We start from the raw sequence: 18451 nt of genomic DNA on the forward strand, positions 1-18451 counted from the left end.
CTTACTTTCTTGCCCCCTTTGCCTCTCATGCCCAGCTTCTTTTTACCCTCTTGTAATTTGTCCATCATCTCTTTTGCCCTCTCCTATCTCATGTCATTACACCTCTATTTACCCCTTATCCTTCATGCCCTGTTTTTTTTTTGCCCTGTGACCTCTTATGACCTGCTCCTGTTCTGCCCCCTCAAACCTGATGCCCTTCTTCCTCTTTGCCTTCTCACCCCCCCTGCCCTTCTTCCGTCTTGCCCTCTCACTCCTCCTGCCCTTCTTCTTTCTTGCCCTTTTAACCCTCCTGCCCTTCTTCTTTCTTGCCCTCTCACCCCTTCTCCACTTCTTTCTTCTTGCCCTTTTACCCCTCTTGCCCCTCTTCTTTTTTGCCCTCTAGTCTTTCTTGCCCCCTTTTTTCTTGCCTCCTTATCTTTATTTCTTGGCTTCTTGTCTCTCTTTCCATCTTTCTATCTTCTTCCATCTTTCTTCAGAACCTGATGTGTTTTCTTTAGAACTGTCTTCTTTACGTCACCTTCTCCCTCTCTCTCGTCTTCTCCTTCAGCTTCTGCCCCACTTCCTCCGTCTTGCCCTCTCCTTCTCGTCATCTATCGCTCCGTATCTTCCCATCAGTCCACATTTCCACTTCCTACTTGTTTGTGACTATTTTTAGACAGATTTTTTATAAGATGTGATCTCACAAACATATAATCCCGTTCATTTTATGATGTGACCCTATAGAGGACTTTATAGGATTGGGTTACACATTAGCAGAACATAAAGACTTCAGGATACAGAAGACAATGTGCAGATACGAAGACATTGGCTCCTGAGCCATCCCTGGCCGGCAGCATCTCGGGGCAGGTTCTCATGACACTGCATATTATTTTTGGCTACATTATATTGCTCCCTTGGTAATATAATATTGTCCTCCAGCCCATGGCCCTCTGATGCCTTCTTAAGAACACACTGTGCAGATCAATGAGTCGCAGGCTTTTCCTGTTGTGCCTCCCTCAAGAAACATTTGCTTCCTCTTCTTGAATAAAGTAAACACGGTTTATATCGGGCTCTATGAAGTTCTAGTTAATACATAAAAGTTCTGCTAAGACGTCACAGATTGTTTCGTAAGTTGCGCAAGAGCGAAGCACAACCTCGGCTGGCACCTTGTGACTGTATACATCTACTCATAGTATATACTGCACATACCATAGCAGGAGCCCTGTATAGAGGGGACCCCAGGGTGTGCCCATACATTGTGAGACGTCTTAGGGCTTCCTCTCTCTACAGGAATCACAGAACTAGCAAACAAGGGGAAGGGGAACTGGCACATGGTCAACCCATACAAGAGATGGGAAGGGGAAAAGCACCGGACCACAGTGAATATGTAGAAGTGTGGGGTTAAGGTATCGTATATTGGGGCCACTGGAGGAAATGTAATGATAACACTCCATCACAGAGCTCTACCCCTATATATCACACAGCTCAGCTTCTCTCCTCTATCCTATAACCCTATATATCACACAGCTCAGCTTCTCTCCTCTATCATATAACCCTATATATCACACAGCTCAGCTTCTCTCCTCTATCATATACCCCTATATATCATACAGCTCAGCTTCTCTCTTCTGTCCTATAACACTATATATCACACAGCTCAGCTTCTCTCCTCTATCATATAACCCTATATATCACACAGCTCAGCTTCTCTCCTCTATCATATACCCCTATATATCACAGAGCTCAGCTTCTCTCCTCTATCCTATAACCCTATATATCACAGAGCTCAGCTTCTCTCCTCTATCCTATAACCCTATATATCACACAGCTCAGCTTCTCTCTTCTGTCCTATAACACTATATATCACACAGCTCAGCTTCTCTCCTCTATCATATAACCCTATATATCACACAGCTCAGCTCCTCTCCTCTATCCTATAACACTATATATCACACAGCTCAGCTTCTCTCCTCTATCATATAACCCTATATATCACACAGCTCAGCTCCTCTCCTCTATCCTATAACCCTATATATCACATAGCTCAGCTTCTCTCCTCTATCATATAACCCTATATATCACACAGCTCAGCTTCTCTCCTCTATCCTATACCCCTATATATCACACAGCTCAGCTTCTCTCCTCTATCCTATACCCCTATATATCACACAGCTCAGCTTTTCTCCTCTATCCTATACCCCTATATATCACACAGCTCAGCTTCTTTCCTCTATCATATACCCCTATATATCACACAGCTCAGCTTCTCCTCCATTATATTGTACGCTGCTCTCCGATAGGTTCACTTTGCAGGCAGACAAGCGTGTCTTATGGGTAACATATTATTAACCTGCCCGTTATGTAATAGATTCCTCTGGACAAGCGCTCATACTGGTCACCAGGCTGGAGTTATTGAGCGCCTTCTCAGCACATTGTTAGAATTATCTTGGGTCTCTTAGGAATCTAATTGTTATTTTGGCTCTAGAAATTTTATGAATAAACACACAAACAAGGCGAGGAACGCGGACGCTTGTGCAACTCAGTGACACCATTTTGTGCACTGACGCATTATTTAGTTTATTGATTCCTAGGATTGCCTTACGTCATAGAGTTGTTGGCTTCAAAAATAAAATGACAGGATAGAATTATTAATATCCTGGAATGAGAAGTTTAGTTTGTTACATATTTACTATCCTAAGAATCAATCACTGGTTGGATCTAACCGTGACTGGCAGCCATGTATCACGGAGGGTCGTAATCTGTAGTTTGGCATACCGAGTGGTGGGGACCTCACAGAGATAAGGTATAATGGATAGGTTTGTACCTGTTCTGGGTTTTTTGACCCAATCCTGGTTTTAGCTTAGAAATACTGTTGCAAAACGTTGCGAATATGGCCTAACCCTCACCAGTCAACGGGTATTGTAATGGGAAGCCATACTGGGCAAATGTTGGCCACCTTGGAATATACAGACAGGATGGACTCTCCTTTGGCTTTGGCGGAGGACGTCTCTATGATCCAAATGAAAGATTTACGTGTTAATTACAGTGAAACCTCCTGAAGACCACCACTCAAAATTGCTTTGAAAACTTGCTTTTCGGGGTGTGGTCTCAATGAGGATGACCGGTGTGCAAATACAAGGTGAAACTGATTAGATACGCGGGTGTCTCCTCAAACTATAGCATAGTGATGCCCAGAGGTGGACATAGTCATGATGACATCAAACTATGGACTGTAGGTTAAGTGGTGGGATGACCGAGATCCAACCATTTTAATCCCATTCCTAATCTGAGTTGTTTTTTTTTCCCAGGAGCAGCTCAGAGAGAAGGAAGGAGAAGTCTCGAGATGCCGCCAGGTGCCGGAGAAGTAAAGAGACTGAGGTCTTCTATGAGTTGGCTCATCAGCTTCCTTTGCCTCAGAACATCAGCTCACATTTGGACAAGGCCTCCATCATGCGCCTGACCATCAGTTTCCTCCGCACACAAAAACTACTCTCTTCAGGTCTGTCCCGGTTATTTGTCTTTGTTCCATGCTCATGTTATGTCACGTGACGATGACTAGATTTCGTCGGAACCGAGCAATGTTTTATTCTCACGATCACGATCTAGGTGGCCGCGTTGCAATGCATATAGAAATGTTTCTGTTTTCTTTTAAAGAATGCAGATTGTCAGGAACAAAGTTCTGAGATGTGAATGGAATGAGAATCCATCAGTAGACAATGACATTAGGTTCAAAGGGGCAACTCCTTACAGTGTATCTCCCAGTTTTATGTTTTTGCTACTTTGTTGGGGGTTGTTTGGTGAATATTTTTTGGAATGTAGTTGATTAACCTATCTAACTTACTTTTTCATAGAAAACAGACTCTAAGTGAGCTAAGGGAACGCCGCATACATTTGTATTGCCAGTATGTAGAACTCTAGTTCTGGTCGCCTCCAATGGCTGTCTCTTTGATTGTATACAATGTTTTTGGTGATGTGAGAGCTAAGATTCTCATCTAGATACAAGTTTGCAGTGCTAGCTATAAATGAACCTGAGATATCACTGGTCACACTTTATATACATCGGCTCCTGCTGCCTATAAAATCACATTCCCGATTGAGTTTTCAACTAGTGATATCTCCGTTTTTCTTATAGCTAGCACTGCAAACTTGTATCCAGATGACAATCATATATTTGCTACCAAAACCAGAGATAAAGCCATTTGGCAAAGGTTAGAGCTCTACATACTGGCGATACAAATGTGTACGGATTTCCTTGGTAACAGCTCAGTGAGAGAGTTTCTATGTTGAATTTTAGAGTCTGTTTTTTTATTAGAAGTAAGTTAGATAGGTTAATTAACTATATTACAGAAAACAAACAAGTATAATGACGGTGATACTAGGTTATGTTATACTGTGTTTGCACAATAAAATCACTTATTTGCCAAAAATAATTTGCTTTAGTGTCATCATATTCTGAGAGCCAGAACTTTTTATTTTTTCCATTATTAGAGCTGCATTGGGCTTTTTAATTTTTTTTTGCAGCATCAGTTGTGGTTTCTGTTGGTATCATTTTGGGTTATGTGTGATTATTTTTTTTTTTTTATTTTTTATAATTTTTTTAATATAATTTTATAATTTTTATAAAAAAATTTTTAAGACAATGTGACCAAATTAAATTTTATAAAAAATATGTCTTATTATTATTATTATTATTATTATTATTATTATTAATATTATTATTCTGTTACAAAAAAACTGAAAAAAAGGGCTACTTATGTTTTTTTTATTTTTGTATTTGATACTTTACAGTATCTTATTTTTTTTCTAACATTTCCACTTGGTCTCCTACTGGAACTTGAGCACTGTGCGGAGAGAGTGTCGGTATAATACATTGCAATACTTTGGTATTGCAATGTATTATACTTTACTAGGTAAAAGTGAATTATAACACCATTCCTCTGGCGGGTTCTTAGGCTAGGTTGCAATGAACTCTCCACTGGAAGACTCCTTTAACTATAATGGTGTCCTTTTCATACTGAAATCAGTGGAGGGTGAAGTCTTTCTTGACGATGGGGAGGCAAACGCAAGGAGACTAGTTCACATGGAGTAAAGTGGCGCTGATTCTGGAACGATAACTCTCGTAAGAATCAGCGCTGAAAAAAAGACTTCCATTGACGTCAATGGGTTCCGTTTTCCGTGGAAAGTGCCGGCGTATTGCTGATGTCCAACCCCTACTTATTGTATTTATCGTATAAGAGTCTGTATTCAGATGTATACAGTGCTTTATTAGAACTAGAACTAGGGATTTTTTAAGCTAAAAGCATTGACTAATCTATTCTACGCTATGCTATCAATACCATAATTTTGGGGATCCAATACCGCCATTGATACATAGTGAATGGAGAAGGAAGCAGATAGCTCTGTTCTCTGTGTAGTGGCCAGATCTGGTATTGCAGGTCAGCTCCATTCACTCAGTGCTGTCTGCTTCCTGCTCTATTCTCTGTGTATCAGCTACTGTGAACAGCTGATCGGTGGGGGTGCTGGATGTTGGACCTCCATAAGTCTAATATTTATGACTTAGGATAGATCAATGGCCAAGAAATCCCCTTAAATCCAGGATTACATGTAGGATAGTGGCAGGATGTCCGGAGGCTAATCTGCTGCGATATACAGTACCAGTGCAGTGAATGGGATTTAAACCTGAATCTAAATCTGAATCTACAAAATTTTTTTTAGATTTTGAACCCACAGCAGTTAAAATTTTTGCAATTTTTTTGCAATATAAAGGTTAAAAAAAACGGTCTAACCCACCAGTGAAAACCAGCCAAACGGCTCTACTGGGGGATGACGGACATCCCATCATGGACCTGACACCGGTCGCCTTAGCTTTGAACCATCCCTATATAAATTGGTCATCTACAAATTATATTATTTTGATCTTTTTACATATTTTTTCGTGCCCTGAACCCATTAAACAATCAGAAACCCAAACCGTCCCAAATCTACTGACGTGCATCGGTTAATCCCATTGCCTACGAACCATGTAAAATGAATGTTTTCTCAAAGTATTATTCTAATATGTTCTTTGCGGTTCATCATCTGTCCCAGACTTTTCCAAGTCGCGGCTTTGCGAAAGATTAATTGGGTTTGTTTAGTAAATATAATGGATGGAGATTATAAGGCCGCCATTTAGATGGCAGATAGCCGGCAGCTATTTATCTCTGATGCTTCCCAGAGACTTGCTGTCAGATAAGACCAAAGACAACTAAACATTAGGTAATAAAACCCATTTCCCAAATCCGAACAGTCTGCGCACGTGTCACGCCGATTATTGCAAACTTAGGGGTTATCGTAGGATATTATGGATGGACAGTAAAAGGGGTTGAGCAATTGTTCTAAATAAGATTGTCCTGGAGGAGGGAAATGGTTTCTCGGGGTTTCCCTTTAAATTTGCAAAATAGTTATCCTGTAGGAGGAAGAAAACGGTTTCTATAGTGCCCCCTATAGGTGACGATCTAATAAAATATCCCCATGTTATACTGTAGGCGCTATAAGGGCAGCCATGACCGATCTCTCTATAGTAAATGTATACAATGTTTCCATTCTAGGAGTTACAATATAATATACAATTCTTTCTTCTGGCTTTAAAGGGGTTTCCCAGACTCTGTTCTGTATTTTCTACGACCTTTCAATAATCCAGAACATTCCCCTTAAAGGAATTTTCCAGTTTTTTTCTGTTATTGACTAGAGTTAGGATAGGCCGAAGGTCATCAATAGCTGACCAGTGGAGGGCTAGCACCGTGTACAGGACAGCTCCTGGGCCTGATACTATGGTATACAGTGTACAGAGCTGGAAGTAGGGGTGTAGCGGGTGTATGGTCAGTAGCAGACAGATAAAATAATTCCCACCTTCCAAAATATCTAGGAAATAGTATTATATCGTACCATACTACCCTTCAAATATGGGTGCTTTTTGCTAACCCAGTACTGGACCCTCCAGAAGGTTCCCTGGTACTCAAATGGGCCAGTCTGAGCTGTAATACTGCAATTTGGTCATTATACAGTGTAAGGAGCCATCTACTGCCGGTTCCTTACACTGTATAGTACTGCCCCTGGCAGCAGTCCCACATATATGAGAGGTTTGGGGACCCCACAGATATCAATGATCGATCTTGGCAAAAATATAAAAAAATCAAAAACCCCTTTAAGGGGACCTGATAACCAGATGTTCTGGATTGTTGGAAAGTCCTACAAAACAGAGAAAAGCCTGATGAGAGGGCTGGGGCTCCATTCACTTTTATGGGGTTCCATATCAATGAATGGAGCGCCAGTGGTTCATAGGAACTTCATTCACAAGGAGGATTCAGGGGACTTTCACGTCCCCATTCTCCCGATGGCTGGGGGTCCCAATGGTCGACCCCCAGCGATCTGACACTCATCTCCTGCCCTGTGTATAGATAATAACCGTTTGTAATGACACAACCCCTTTAACTGACATTATTGAGAGAATGTCCCATAAACATTTAGACATTTGTAGATTAAATTTCCTTCTGCCATCATCGGACACGTTACGAGCTTTATCTCCGTTTGCCTTCTTATAATGTTTTGCAGCAGTTTGTACTTTGTGTTGGTTCTCCAGACAGTGCAGGAAATGCACCATGGGAAAAATCTATGCAAATGACCTCTGCAGCCTCTCTACTGCCACCTATAGGTAGCTACCCTATAAGTCAATGTTGGACCTATAAAAGATGACTAGGGATATTAGACCAGCTAGACACCCTTCTCTGCGAGACACATGATCAGAAGAACCTCTTGGCTTGTAGGGTAACATACCGGATTCATCAGAACCTGATGAGTAATACGGCTCTCGGACTGGATTGGCTGAGCCATATGGCATAATTTATTACACCACCAATAAATCATCCCTTCCGTCTTACACAGATAGACCATCATGAAGATCGTAACATTTTGCTGCAATGATGTTTTTCCCACTAAATTTTTTCCATAGAAATTTCAAGAGAAAAGATCTTATTTCCAGGCAATATGTTGAAATAATGGGAAACAGAATAAGCGAGTCGTCCCCTAGGAGGGATAAGTTTTCCCCAGTTTTCGTCTTCTGTCAGGTATTCTGTTGACTCAATCAGTCCAGTCAATGATGTGAATGGAAAATGTGCAATGTTTCTCTTCACCTGCGGAGGCGCTGTAGGGAAACGGAATGGTTTTGACGACGTTGTTCCATCACAGAGTCGTTATTTTTATTATAGAATTACTAACATTATATCATTCATTAGATACAAAGTTTGTTACATTACTTTCAATCACTTTTTACTGCTTCGGACTGTTCATGGCTGGCGGCCATTGGTGAGTCGGGATGTGATAATATGGAGGACTCGGAGTCGGTGGATGCAGGATTACAGCCCAGCCTGGTCCACTTGTCTCTCAATATTGGTCTGAAAGTGACAAAACCTTTAAAGAGAAGATTTTTTTTTGGTTGCTTTTATATATTTCTTATGATTTCAACATCGTCCAAAAAAAAAAATATGACACAATCGCTTCTGCTGCAGTTTTTATGCACAGATTGGAGAAGTTCTCTTCGGATACATAGGGATCTTGTATTTTGTGTTAGTTGGCCTCATGCAGACCCTATTCATGTTCCTCGTCGACTGGTTGCAAAGATTTTATCAACTACATTTTATCATTATTACAAGATTGTTCAGGACGGGGCAGGAGCTTATGCCAATCTATGGGGTGTGCGCTACCAGGCGTAATATCTATAGGGGCTGCTACACCAGGAATAATATGTATAGGGTCTGCTATACCAGGCATAGTATCTATAGGCATAGAACAAAAGTTGAAATGCAGCCCACTTACTTTGTGAATCTTCAAATAGCGTTCTTTACTGGGAGTTCTATATGGTGTCATAGGCTCAAGGACGGAAAAAGCTCGGAATTCAACCCCACCGGCTATGGGTCACGTAACAAGAGAATCCAAAGAAAGTAAAAGAATCCAGCTTTCATCCACGGTCCTTGTAAAACGTAGCGTTTATTCCAATATTAAAAAACACACATGTTCACAAGCAATGTCGTCTCGTAAGCATATCCATTCCTTACATAGACTCGCTGACGCGTTTCGAAGACATTTAGTCTTCTTAGTCGTAGCCACTAAATGTCTTCGAAACGCGTCAGCGAGTCTATGTAAGGAATGGATATGCTTACGAGACGACATTGCTTGTGAACATGTGTGTTTTTTAATATTGGAATAAACGCTACGTTTTACAAGGACCGTGGATGAAATCTGGATTCTTTTACTTTCTTTGGATTCTATAGTATCTATAGGGGCTGCTGTACCAGGCATAATATCTATAGGGGCTGCACTACCAGGAATAATATCTATGGGGTCTGCGCTACCAGGCATAATATCTATAGGGGCTGCTATACCAGGAATAATATCTATAGGGGCTGCTCTATCAGGAATAATATCTATGGGGTCTGCGCTACCAGGCATAATATCTATAGGGGCTGCTATACCAGGCATAATATCTATAGGGGCTGCTATACCAGGAATAATATCTATAGGGGCTGCTCTATCAGGAATAATATCTATGGGGTCTGCGCTACCAGGCATAATATCTATAGGGGCTGCTCTACGATCCATAATATCTATAGGGGCTGATATACCTGGCATAATATCTATAGGGGCTGTTATACCTGGCATAATATCTATAGGGGCTGCTCTACGATCCATAATATCTATAGGGGCTGCTATACCAGGCATAATATCTATAGGGGCTGCACTACCAGGAATAATATCTATGGGGTCTGCGCTACCAGGCATAATATTTATAGGGGCTGCTATACCAGCCATAATATCTATAGGGGCTGCTTTACTAGAAAACTGACCATATATATATTATTTATTAGGCTGTCCATCAGTCGGATCATTTGTGACCGTCTGGGTCAGCTCCAATCATGATCTTGGGGGTTATTCTGGTGTAACTCTCTACCGCCTCTAGATATTACATGGCACCTGCCAAAAAGTTTTAAGGGGTATTCTGGTAACAAGGAATTACCTTAATAGTTACCTCCTGAGGTTCCCATCAAAACTCCCAATCTCAAATTTTGTTGCCAAATGTATCGAAAGGCCGGGACTCAGGATGTAGCCATAATCTCTAGATTGCCAATCAGCTGGTGATGTTTTGATGGCATATGGCAATGTTACTTGGGAAACGTATGGTCATATTTTTTTTGGGCTAAGCTATTTAGGGAGGAGCATCAAATGTCTCAACAAACCCAAGGCTGGAAAGAGGTGCCAAGGCAGATCGTGACATCGCTGTCCTAGTTGTCGTGGATTATGTCATGAAGCAGATCAATTTAACAAGATTTTGGTTGTGATGTTAGATCGACCAAAGGAAGAACCGACTTTCACACTTTTTGGGTCACTTATCAGGATCCGTCCTGCTTTACTGCCATTCCTTAATATTTTGGCACCCATGGTTGGAGACAGACAAGGTTAACCATTAATTCAGACTACTACATAAAGCGATGATGTCAGCTTGGCACTGAAAGAGTGTAGTGTCATATTGTCATATCAGCCTTTACAACCATCAATAAAATATAGTGTCAGGACTTCTGTTATGTTCTTTATTGGCTTCTTACAATGAGCTTATATTGCCCTTGGTTTGTCGCTCTTTACCCACTGGCTAGTTGTAAAGATGCCCATAGATGGAACGTTATTGCCCCCACAATACATGAGCTTCAGTTGACTGCCATTTCATGTGATAAAAGCTCAGGGGTCGTAGAAGTCGGACTCGATGACTTGATCAGATGGGGGACACAAGGACATAATGTCTGCTCCTATGTAGGGGGATTGCAGTTTTGTACTGACATGGCTTGAGTGTCATTTCATTTCCCATTAATTATGGCGTCCTTATGCCTGATTTTTCAGTGTCATGTCACTTGCTCCCCATTATGGTGCTCCTGTGCCAGTTTGCTCCCATGCTGGTATTACATGACTGTCATGTCATTGTCCAACAATTATGGCACTCCTACACCTGGGTGCTCCTATACTGGCATGGCTTGAGTGTTATGTCCTTCTCCAGCAACTATGGCGCCCTTACTCCTGTGTGCACCCAAGCTGGTATGGCTTGAATGTCATGTCATCCTCTCCCAATTATGACATCCTAAGTCTGTTTGCTTCCACGATGGCATGGCTTGAGTGTCATGTCATTACCCAACAATTATGGCACCCCTACACCTATGCGCTTCCATACTGCCATCACTTCAGTGTTGTATCATTGCCCAGCGATTATGGCACCCCTATGCCTGTAGGCTCCCTTATTGGCTTGAGTGTCATCCATTCACCACCAATATTGCCATCTGGGTCTCACTATCCCAGTGCATGGAGACAGCAGAACCAACTGCAAAAATAAGAGAGAACACAACAGGATAACAAGAGTTGCAGTAATAAAACCTCTTGTCTATCACAACTGTGCACATATAGTAATACCGTAATACCAGGCTTATAGTCCTAAGTACAACAGGCATCAATGGTGCTATACAGATTCCGGGGTGGGTCTCCCCAATATTATCACACCTGTGACGTACATTATGGCCAGGTCCGGTATATATCAGACAGTATGACTCTCCCAATGTCAGTATGACTCCGTACTAAACCTGTGGTGACTCAGGGATTATGCAATAAACCTTCTCTTCCTCATTCTACGCTGGCGATGGCGTAAAATTTACAAGAGAAGCTTCTGTAAACAAGAATCATGTAGTAACATTCAGACTAGCTGATATATATGGTGATATCCTATCTATTGGCTTCTAACCTGCCCATTTTCCTAATAGATAAGCGGCGCCAGAGATGGCGGGTAGCTGCTTATTTCTCTTCCCCAATTGAAATGACCTGACTGTTTAACCAGGGCATGTTCATGGAGGAATCTGGGAGCCAAATGACCTCATGGGCCCCTTTAGGGTCCTGAGTCGGGTGGCCCCCTTGCCCTCTGCCCCCTGGCACAATCTATGTGTGACTGTAATATCCAGTGTTTGTGTCCCAGGATCTCCATATAACCTATAAAGTGGTTTATAGACCGTATCAGATCTCACTTCGGTTATCAGCACTTTGGGGTCACTCATGACTAGTTGTGCACATGACGAGCGTCACATGAGAAGTCTTATCAGCGTCAGAACATCTAAGAATGTAGGTCAGTGGAAGATACAATAACCAAATCAAACCGATTACAAGAGCCCAAGATGAAGGCAGAATCCTGTACGGCAGAAAACAAGTCCCAGCGCTGAGCTCACTTTCACTACTTGCACTGAGAGCTTTGCTTGTGCGTCGTAGGTTGAGACCAAAGTCATTGGATTTGCCTTATGTCAGCCTGCGGCGTCTGGGGTACTGCTATGGGCTCACTATTATGTACGTACTATGTGGCCATATTATGTCATCTGTTATGTATAAGGAATTATAACATGGATGAATTATCCTTAGCCGTTGCAATCGGCTTCTGCCGATGTCGCGTTCACTGGTCCCGTGATCTGTTTGCAGCTCAGTCCCATTCATGTGAATGGGGCTGAGCTACAATCCTAAGCAGAGCCCTTTTGTAAGCAGTGAAGTTGGTGCAGTGAGAAGGCGAACATGGCGGCGCTGAGGCTTAGACCCTTATGATTAACCTTAAGTCCCAGAAAACCCCTTTAGGCAGTGGCCCCTTGTTATCAAAATGCACCTTTTTTTTTTTTTTTTTTTTTTTTTTGAGCCAAGTCCAGGAGTAGGTTGAGCAGAAAGCAGAGCTACAAAGACTTACTTTATATTTCCCATTCCTTTTGTAGCCGCTCCTAGGTTTGGCTCAAAAAGCTGCAGCAAAATCTGCAACAAAAAAAGCTGCGTTTCCGCAATGTGGAGCCTTAAACTTACCATAAAAGTAAGAGGTCTTGTTGTTGTATCCTCAAGAAGCTAGGTGTAGAAGCTATATACGGAGGTATACAGTCTTACCAGGACCATAAAACACTTGTTTACCCAACAGCCCTTCCCCCTGACACCCCCCCCCCCTCATACATACTTGTCTTGTCTGAGTGTGCATGTGTTTTTAATGGGGGGGGAGGTGATTAAGCCACCGCTAGACTCCATGAGTGTGGCCTTATCTCCTCCAAGAACAAAGCAAGTGGCATGTTACAGTCCAGTCTAACATCTGGGAAGGGTCAAGATGTCTGCACTTACCGATGGTCAGACAGTCTAGTGGAGATGGTGCCGCAGCCCAGGGCGTCTTCTCATATGAGAGGGTTTATATGCAGGCGCGCTTTTACCTTAAATACTTTTTTTAACATCTTTATGGAGGCCACACTGGTTGTCACCCAGTTTCTCGAGATATAGACATGTATCAATGACCTTTTAGAACTTTGTGTATTTTTTTTTGTTCTATTTTCAAAGAAATTTCCATTTTTTTAAAAATTAATTCCTTGTCCCTTTATAGTAACTAAAGCCACTTATTAAGAGCAGTCCGAGTACTAACACTCCTCCTGACCCTGAAGATTAAGGAAAGCTTGTCTGCCGGGTGTATTTTTAGCCCCAGAGGCATTTAAGCCTAAGTGTTGCCTAGAAGAGAACTTGCATTTCTTTCGCGGTTGCGCTGCTGTTATTTCGAGTTCGCTTTCTATACAAATAAAGTGCGTTTCCGTAATTTGGGGCCTTAGGTCTCGCAATGTTACAATGTATCACATTCACCTGTATAAGTTGCAATAAGGACAGTGATACACATATAACATCCATGTGTTTGTGCAAAGAACAATCTCATTTCCATTCCATTCTGATGAAAAGTAAAATTCTGTTTTGTCAGACCCCTGATAATATATAACCACGGGGCGATTGCCACACATGATACAACAATGTCAGCTTCTAGGAAACAGAACTTTTTAGAATTTATGCATGTTGAAATAATGTTTGCCGGGGTGAGCACCTGATGGCTCCTCACCAGCTATCCCCGGCCAACATCCTCCTCCGCCAACGTAGGGACTAGATCACCTTCAGATGTCACTCGGATGTTATATGTGTATCACTGTCCTTATTGCAACTTATACAGGTGAATGTGATACATTGTAACATTGTAAGACCTAAAGCCCCAAATTACGGAAACGCACTTTATTTGTTGCAGATTTTGCTGCAGTTTTTTGAGCCAAAGTCAAGAATGGCAATAAAAGGAATAGGAAATATATAAGAATTTATTAGACTTCTACCTTCTGCTCAATCCACTCCTGGCTTTGGCTCAAAAACTACAACAAAATTTGCAACAAAAAAAATTTGCATTTCTGCAACGTGGGGCTTCAGTCTGAGACTCCTTTACTAATGTTAATGAACGGAATCGCATTGTGACCCCCTGGGGCGCCATGGCCACGACGTTCTAGTGTCAGACAAACTGAGCAGTGTTCGTTTTACGACTAGGGGTTGCAATGTGACTCCATTCACTAACATTAGCGAAGGCGTCGTAGGGCGAAAGTAAAAGTTGCCGTCTAGCCTTAGCCTAAATCTCCTCTTTAGTGAGAACCAATACCCACACTTGCTCACTTTGTGTACTGTATATTCTGTACGCTAGCAAGCAGAGAACTAGTGATTAATGGTGACGACTCCGCAAAGTTTGTTTGTAGTCTGTAACCCTGGAGACACATGGTCCTGTGCAGGAGCTGTACACACAAAATGGGAGGAAATTTATAATGAAGATAATTTGCAACACTGCTTTTTTATTCTATATGTATTGGAATAATAGGATAGTCTTTAAAAAAAAAAAAATGAAGTGCATTCCCGGGTGCTTTAAGAATGACTGCACAGTAATCCATAGTCTGCAGCATGTTCCAGTTTGCAGAGAACTGGATGTGCTATGGGAAGCAGGATGCAGATCGCTTCATTTCAGGTCATGGCGGTGACCTCAGCTGAGCAGCTCATTTTCTTCTGGAAACAGTAAATGTCCTTGAAGTTTTGTAAGAGCAATTAATAATAATCCCCTGGGAGTGGAAGAGGTCACATTCATAACCAAGACCATAAATCTCCCAGCACTGCGTCCACTTAAAGGGGCAGATCAGCATGCTGTGACCGTTCACATGTCCAATTAGCAAACTGCTTCCGTATACTCTTGTGTAAGGGTTACAATCTTTAATGCAAGAAACAAAAATTTCAACGGTGCTGTAAAGTGTCCATTCATGTCCGGACGCTCCACAATGACTCAATATTAGGACATTTTATAGAAATTAAAATGGATTGCAACCCAAGATAAAAAATGCATCTTATATTAGCAAATCAGAAGTTACAACAGAAGCCAAAATGTTGTTGTTATGTTTTATATACACTCAGAGATATTGAAACAGGAAGTGGCAGGGTGGGGATATGGCTGCACTTCCTGTTGCAAAAATGGCTGCCACGATTGAAAATAGAAGATCCCGTGTGTCTGAGTCAATAAAATATTAATACCATTTTAGGCTGACTTGCCAATTCTCCTGGAAGGTCTGGGAGGTTCCCCAAAAAAATGGATTCCCACAAGAGAAGGCAAATCTCCCAGCCCACTGTAGAAGCAATCCGATTATATATGACGGTGCGCTGTAGGTGACTCTCATGTCCAAAAAGGGGTAATGGCCAGTGCATTTGCTGCCCAAAGAGGGCGTGGGGACAGAAAAGTGGCATGGTAATGTCCCAAAGGGTCGTGGTCGTATCCTTAGACGCCATGACTTTTCCCAAGCGTGCAGCAAAATGTTGGCAAGTAGGTTTACCGGGGAATTATCCAGAACCACAATCTGATCGGTGGGATCCCAATTTGGGAGAAAGAGGGTTCGCAGACGTCTACGACACACCAATGTCTTCATTCCTTATGCGCCTTGCTGCAAAATGTAACTCTACTGGCAGAAATGAATGAAGTGACCCCTCCCCTGGTGTTCTTATAAGTGGGGGTCTCAGGGATAGAATAATTTCCTAATATGTGCCAATATCTAAGCTGGGAAAGTCCAATTATAACCCCGCGTGAAGCTTTGTCAGAATTGTCACACTGGATTATTCTCATGTCGATTATTATTGGATACAATTGTACTTTTTTGTTGCAGCTTTTCATGTGTTTTATAACAGACTGAACACGTGATCTGACATGTATGATGTGTGTCGTGTTTTATGTAACCTGCCTCACTCACGACGATTGTGTTTTCTTACAGTATGTGCAGAGGCCGACCTGGACACAGACTCTGAAAACCAGATCGACAATTTGTATCTGAAGGCTATGGAAGGATTTGTTGCTGTCGTGACTCAGGATGGTGACATGATCTTCCTGTCTGAAAACATTAACAAGTACATGGGTCTAACACAGGTGAGATGGCATTATATCTACACCCCATATTGTACGTATGGAGGTTTATGGAGGGTTTTTTGGTTTTTTTTTTTTAACAGCGGGCATATCTAGATTTTTTTTGCATAGCAATCATTCCCAGAGTGGGGTAGATGTGGGCAGGGTGGTGTGTAATGCTCCCCTTAGTGCCCCCACACCATAATAACATTACCCTAATAATACACAATATGGAACCCAGGAAGTGAGTGGCGAGTACAATTCTCACTTCCTCTCGGTCTTGGGACTCCCGACTCCTTGTCTGGTCCTGGCGGCCACGTCAGATGGATGCCAGCGCACAGAAGGAACAGGGAGTCAAAGGGGAGGTAAAGACTGGGAATCCCACTCACCGCTTACTCCCAGGACCAGGGATGTGGAGTCGGTAACTTTATTCCAACTCAAGCCAAAATTGGTTAAGACCCCCCCGGCTTTAACTCCACAACTCCGACTCCACATCCTTGCCCCGACCCCACAAGTAACCAATGTTTACTTCCATCACTACTGATACAAGCGCACATTAGTTATAATACATAATTTATGGAGACAGGTTGGACTTGATGGATCTGTATCTTTTTTCACCCCATGTAACTATGTCTGTAGCCCTAAAGCCAGCCCGGCCGAGACGACGCCCCAATCTTACATCATGTCCCTATTTGTGTTCTAGGTGGAACTCACAGGACACAGCATCTTTGACTTCACCCATCCATGTGATCATGATGAGATAAGAGAGAATTTAAGCCTGAAGTGTGGTAGGAAATCTCTTTGACGTTACACTTTTGTCATGTTCCTTGGATTATGTCCATAGACTTTTACCATGTCGTGGTGATGAACCACCGATCTGTAACAAGTTCAGCGATCAGTCCCCAAAACCTCGATGTCCACCGATCAAACTGCTGGCATATCATTATTACGTGTCAAAAATGTTTCCCTCATTTTTCATTTTGGATGAGCCATGGGGAACAATTTTGGAAGAAGGTGGACAATTTAGTTTCTACATTCTTTCAATGTAGGCTTTGAAAATTTTAAGACCTCACCTGCTCCATTTTGGTTTTACCTATAAGGAGATGTTAGGGGTCCACCAAGGGTTGGTTCTCACTAACATTTGGGGATTCCGTCCCCGTTACACTTAAAACAGGTTTCAAGTGGAAACCCATTGGACAACGTTAGTCTATGGGGCACCCAGGTTTCCGTGGTTAACCGCTTTTAAGCAGATAGGGGTTTCTATTTTTGGGGATTCTAGGCACAGGAATGTTTTCAGAGCTCGTGTCTTCGTCATGTCTCGCTTCTTCAGCCAGGTTACCTTTCCTCTACCCACAATTTCAGAACTTCCTTGTGGTGTTGCTGTTTTTCTCACTTGCCATTGGATAGTAAAACTTTTCCCTAGTTGTTTTTGTCCCATGAATCTCTTGCGTGACATTTGTTTCCTTTAGTGTCTTTATTTGTCACATAGAACGCCTCTCTGTTGTATCAAGTCATTGTCTCATCTCTTTACACAAAGTGAATCTTTTCCGGAAACAGAATAAACTTTGTCGCTACATTGTATTCTAAAATCTCTAATCCGTACAGTCGTGTAGTCACACAACCTATATAGTAAGTATAGAACTGTCAAACCAGATACCTTTCCATAAGGGACAAGAAAAGCATGGGAAAGCTGGATGACAACCATTATTATGGGCTATCACCAAGCTTTCCATGGTCCACTGCTTAGCTATGCAATAACATAGGAAGGAATCACTCTCGATATAGCATGCTCGCTTCTGAAAACATGGTTGACAAGTCTTGTAGGGTGCAGTAACCTAAGTCATATGCCCTGCAGGTTCTGTATTCTGTATACAGCAATGTGTATGACCGTCCAGTGGCCTCCTAAGCATAGTAGGAGTAGATGATTCAAGGAATAAATGAGAAGTTACATTCAACATTTTTCCATAACCCTATACATCTATCTGTTCTATAACAAGCTGCATTTTCAACATGACATGATCCCTTATAGCAATTCCTAATTATTTGTCTCTTTCTACCAAGGCGCCGGCATCGGAAAGAAGAACAAGGATTCCAATACAGAGCGGGATTTCTTCATGAGAATGAAATGCACCGTCACCAACAGGGGCAGAACCGTCAATCTCAAATCTGCCACCTGGAAGG

At 42.1% G+C, this 18451-nt stretch overlaps 1 protein-coding gene across 3 annotated transcripts in view; it reads left to right on the top strand.

The window, feature by feature from the left end:
- EPAS1 (endothelial PAS domain protein 1) overlaps positions 1-18451 on the top strand; it is a 112038-nt gene that overhangs the window by 66753 nt on the left and 26834 nt on the right. For all 3 annotated transcript variants that reach the window (XR_012715288.1, XM_075267021.1, XM_075267022.1), the window contains exons 2-5: positions 3288-3478; positions 16143-16294; positions 16974-17058; positions 18332-18450. Coding sequence is in view for 2 of the 3 variants with exons in the window: in XM_075267021.1 (XP_075123122.1) it covers positions 3288-3478; positions 16143-16294; positions 16974-17058; positions 18332-18450 (547 nt within the window). In the remaining variant the exon portion in view is untranslated. The remainder of the gene's footprint in view (positions 1-3287; positions 3479-16142; positions 16295-16973; positions 17059-18331; position 18451) is intronic.

The sequence above is a fragment of the Leptodactylus fuscus genome, chromosome 3, assembly GCF_031893055.1.
Source record: "Leptodactylus fuscus isolate aLepFus1 chromosome 3, aLepFus1.hap2, whole genome shotgun sequence".
Lineage (NCBI taxonomy): Eukaryota > Metazoa > Chordata > Amphibia > Anura > Leptodactylidae > Leptodactylus > Leptodactylus fuscus.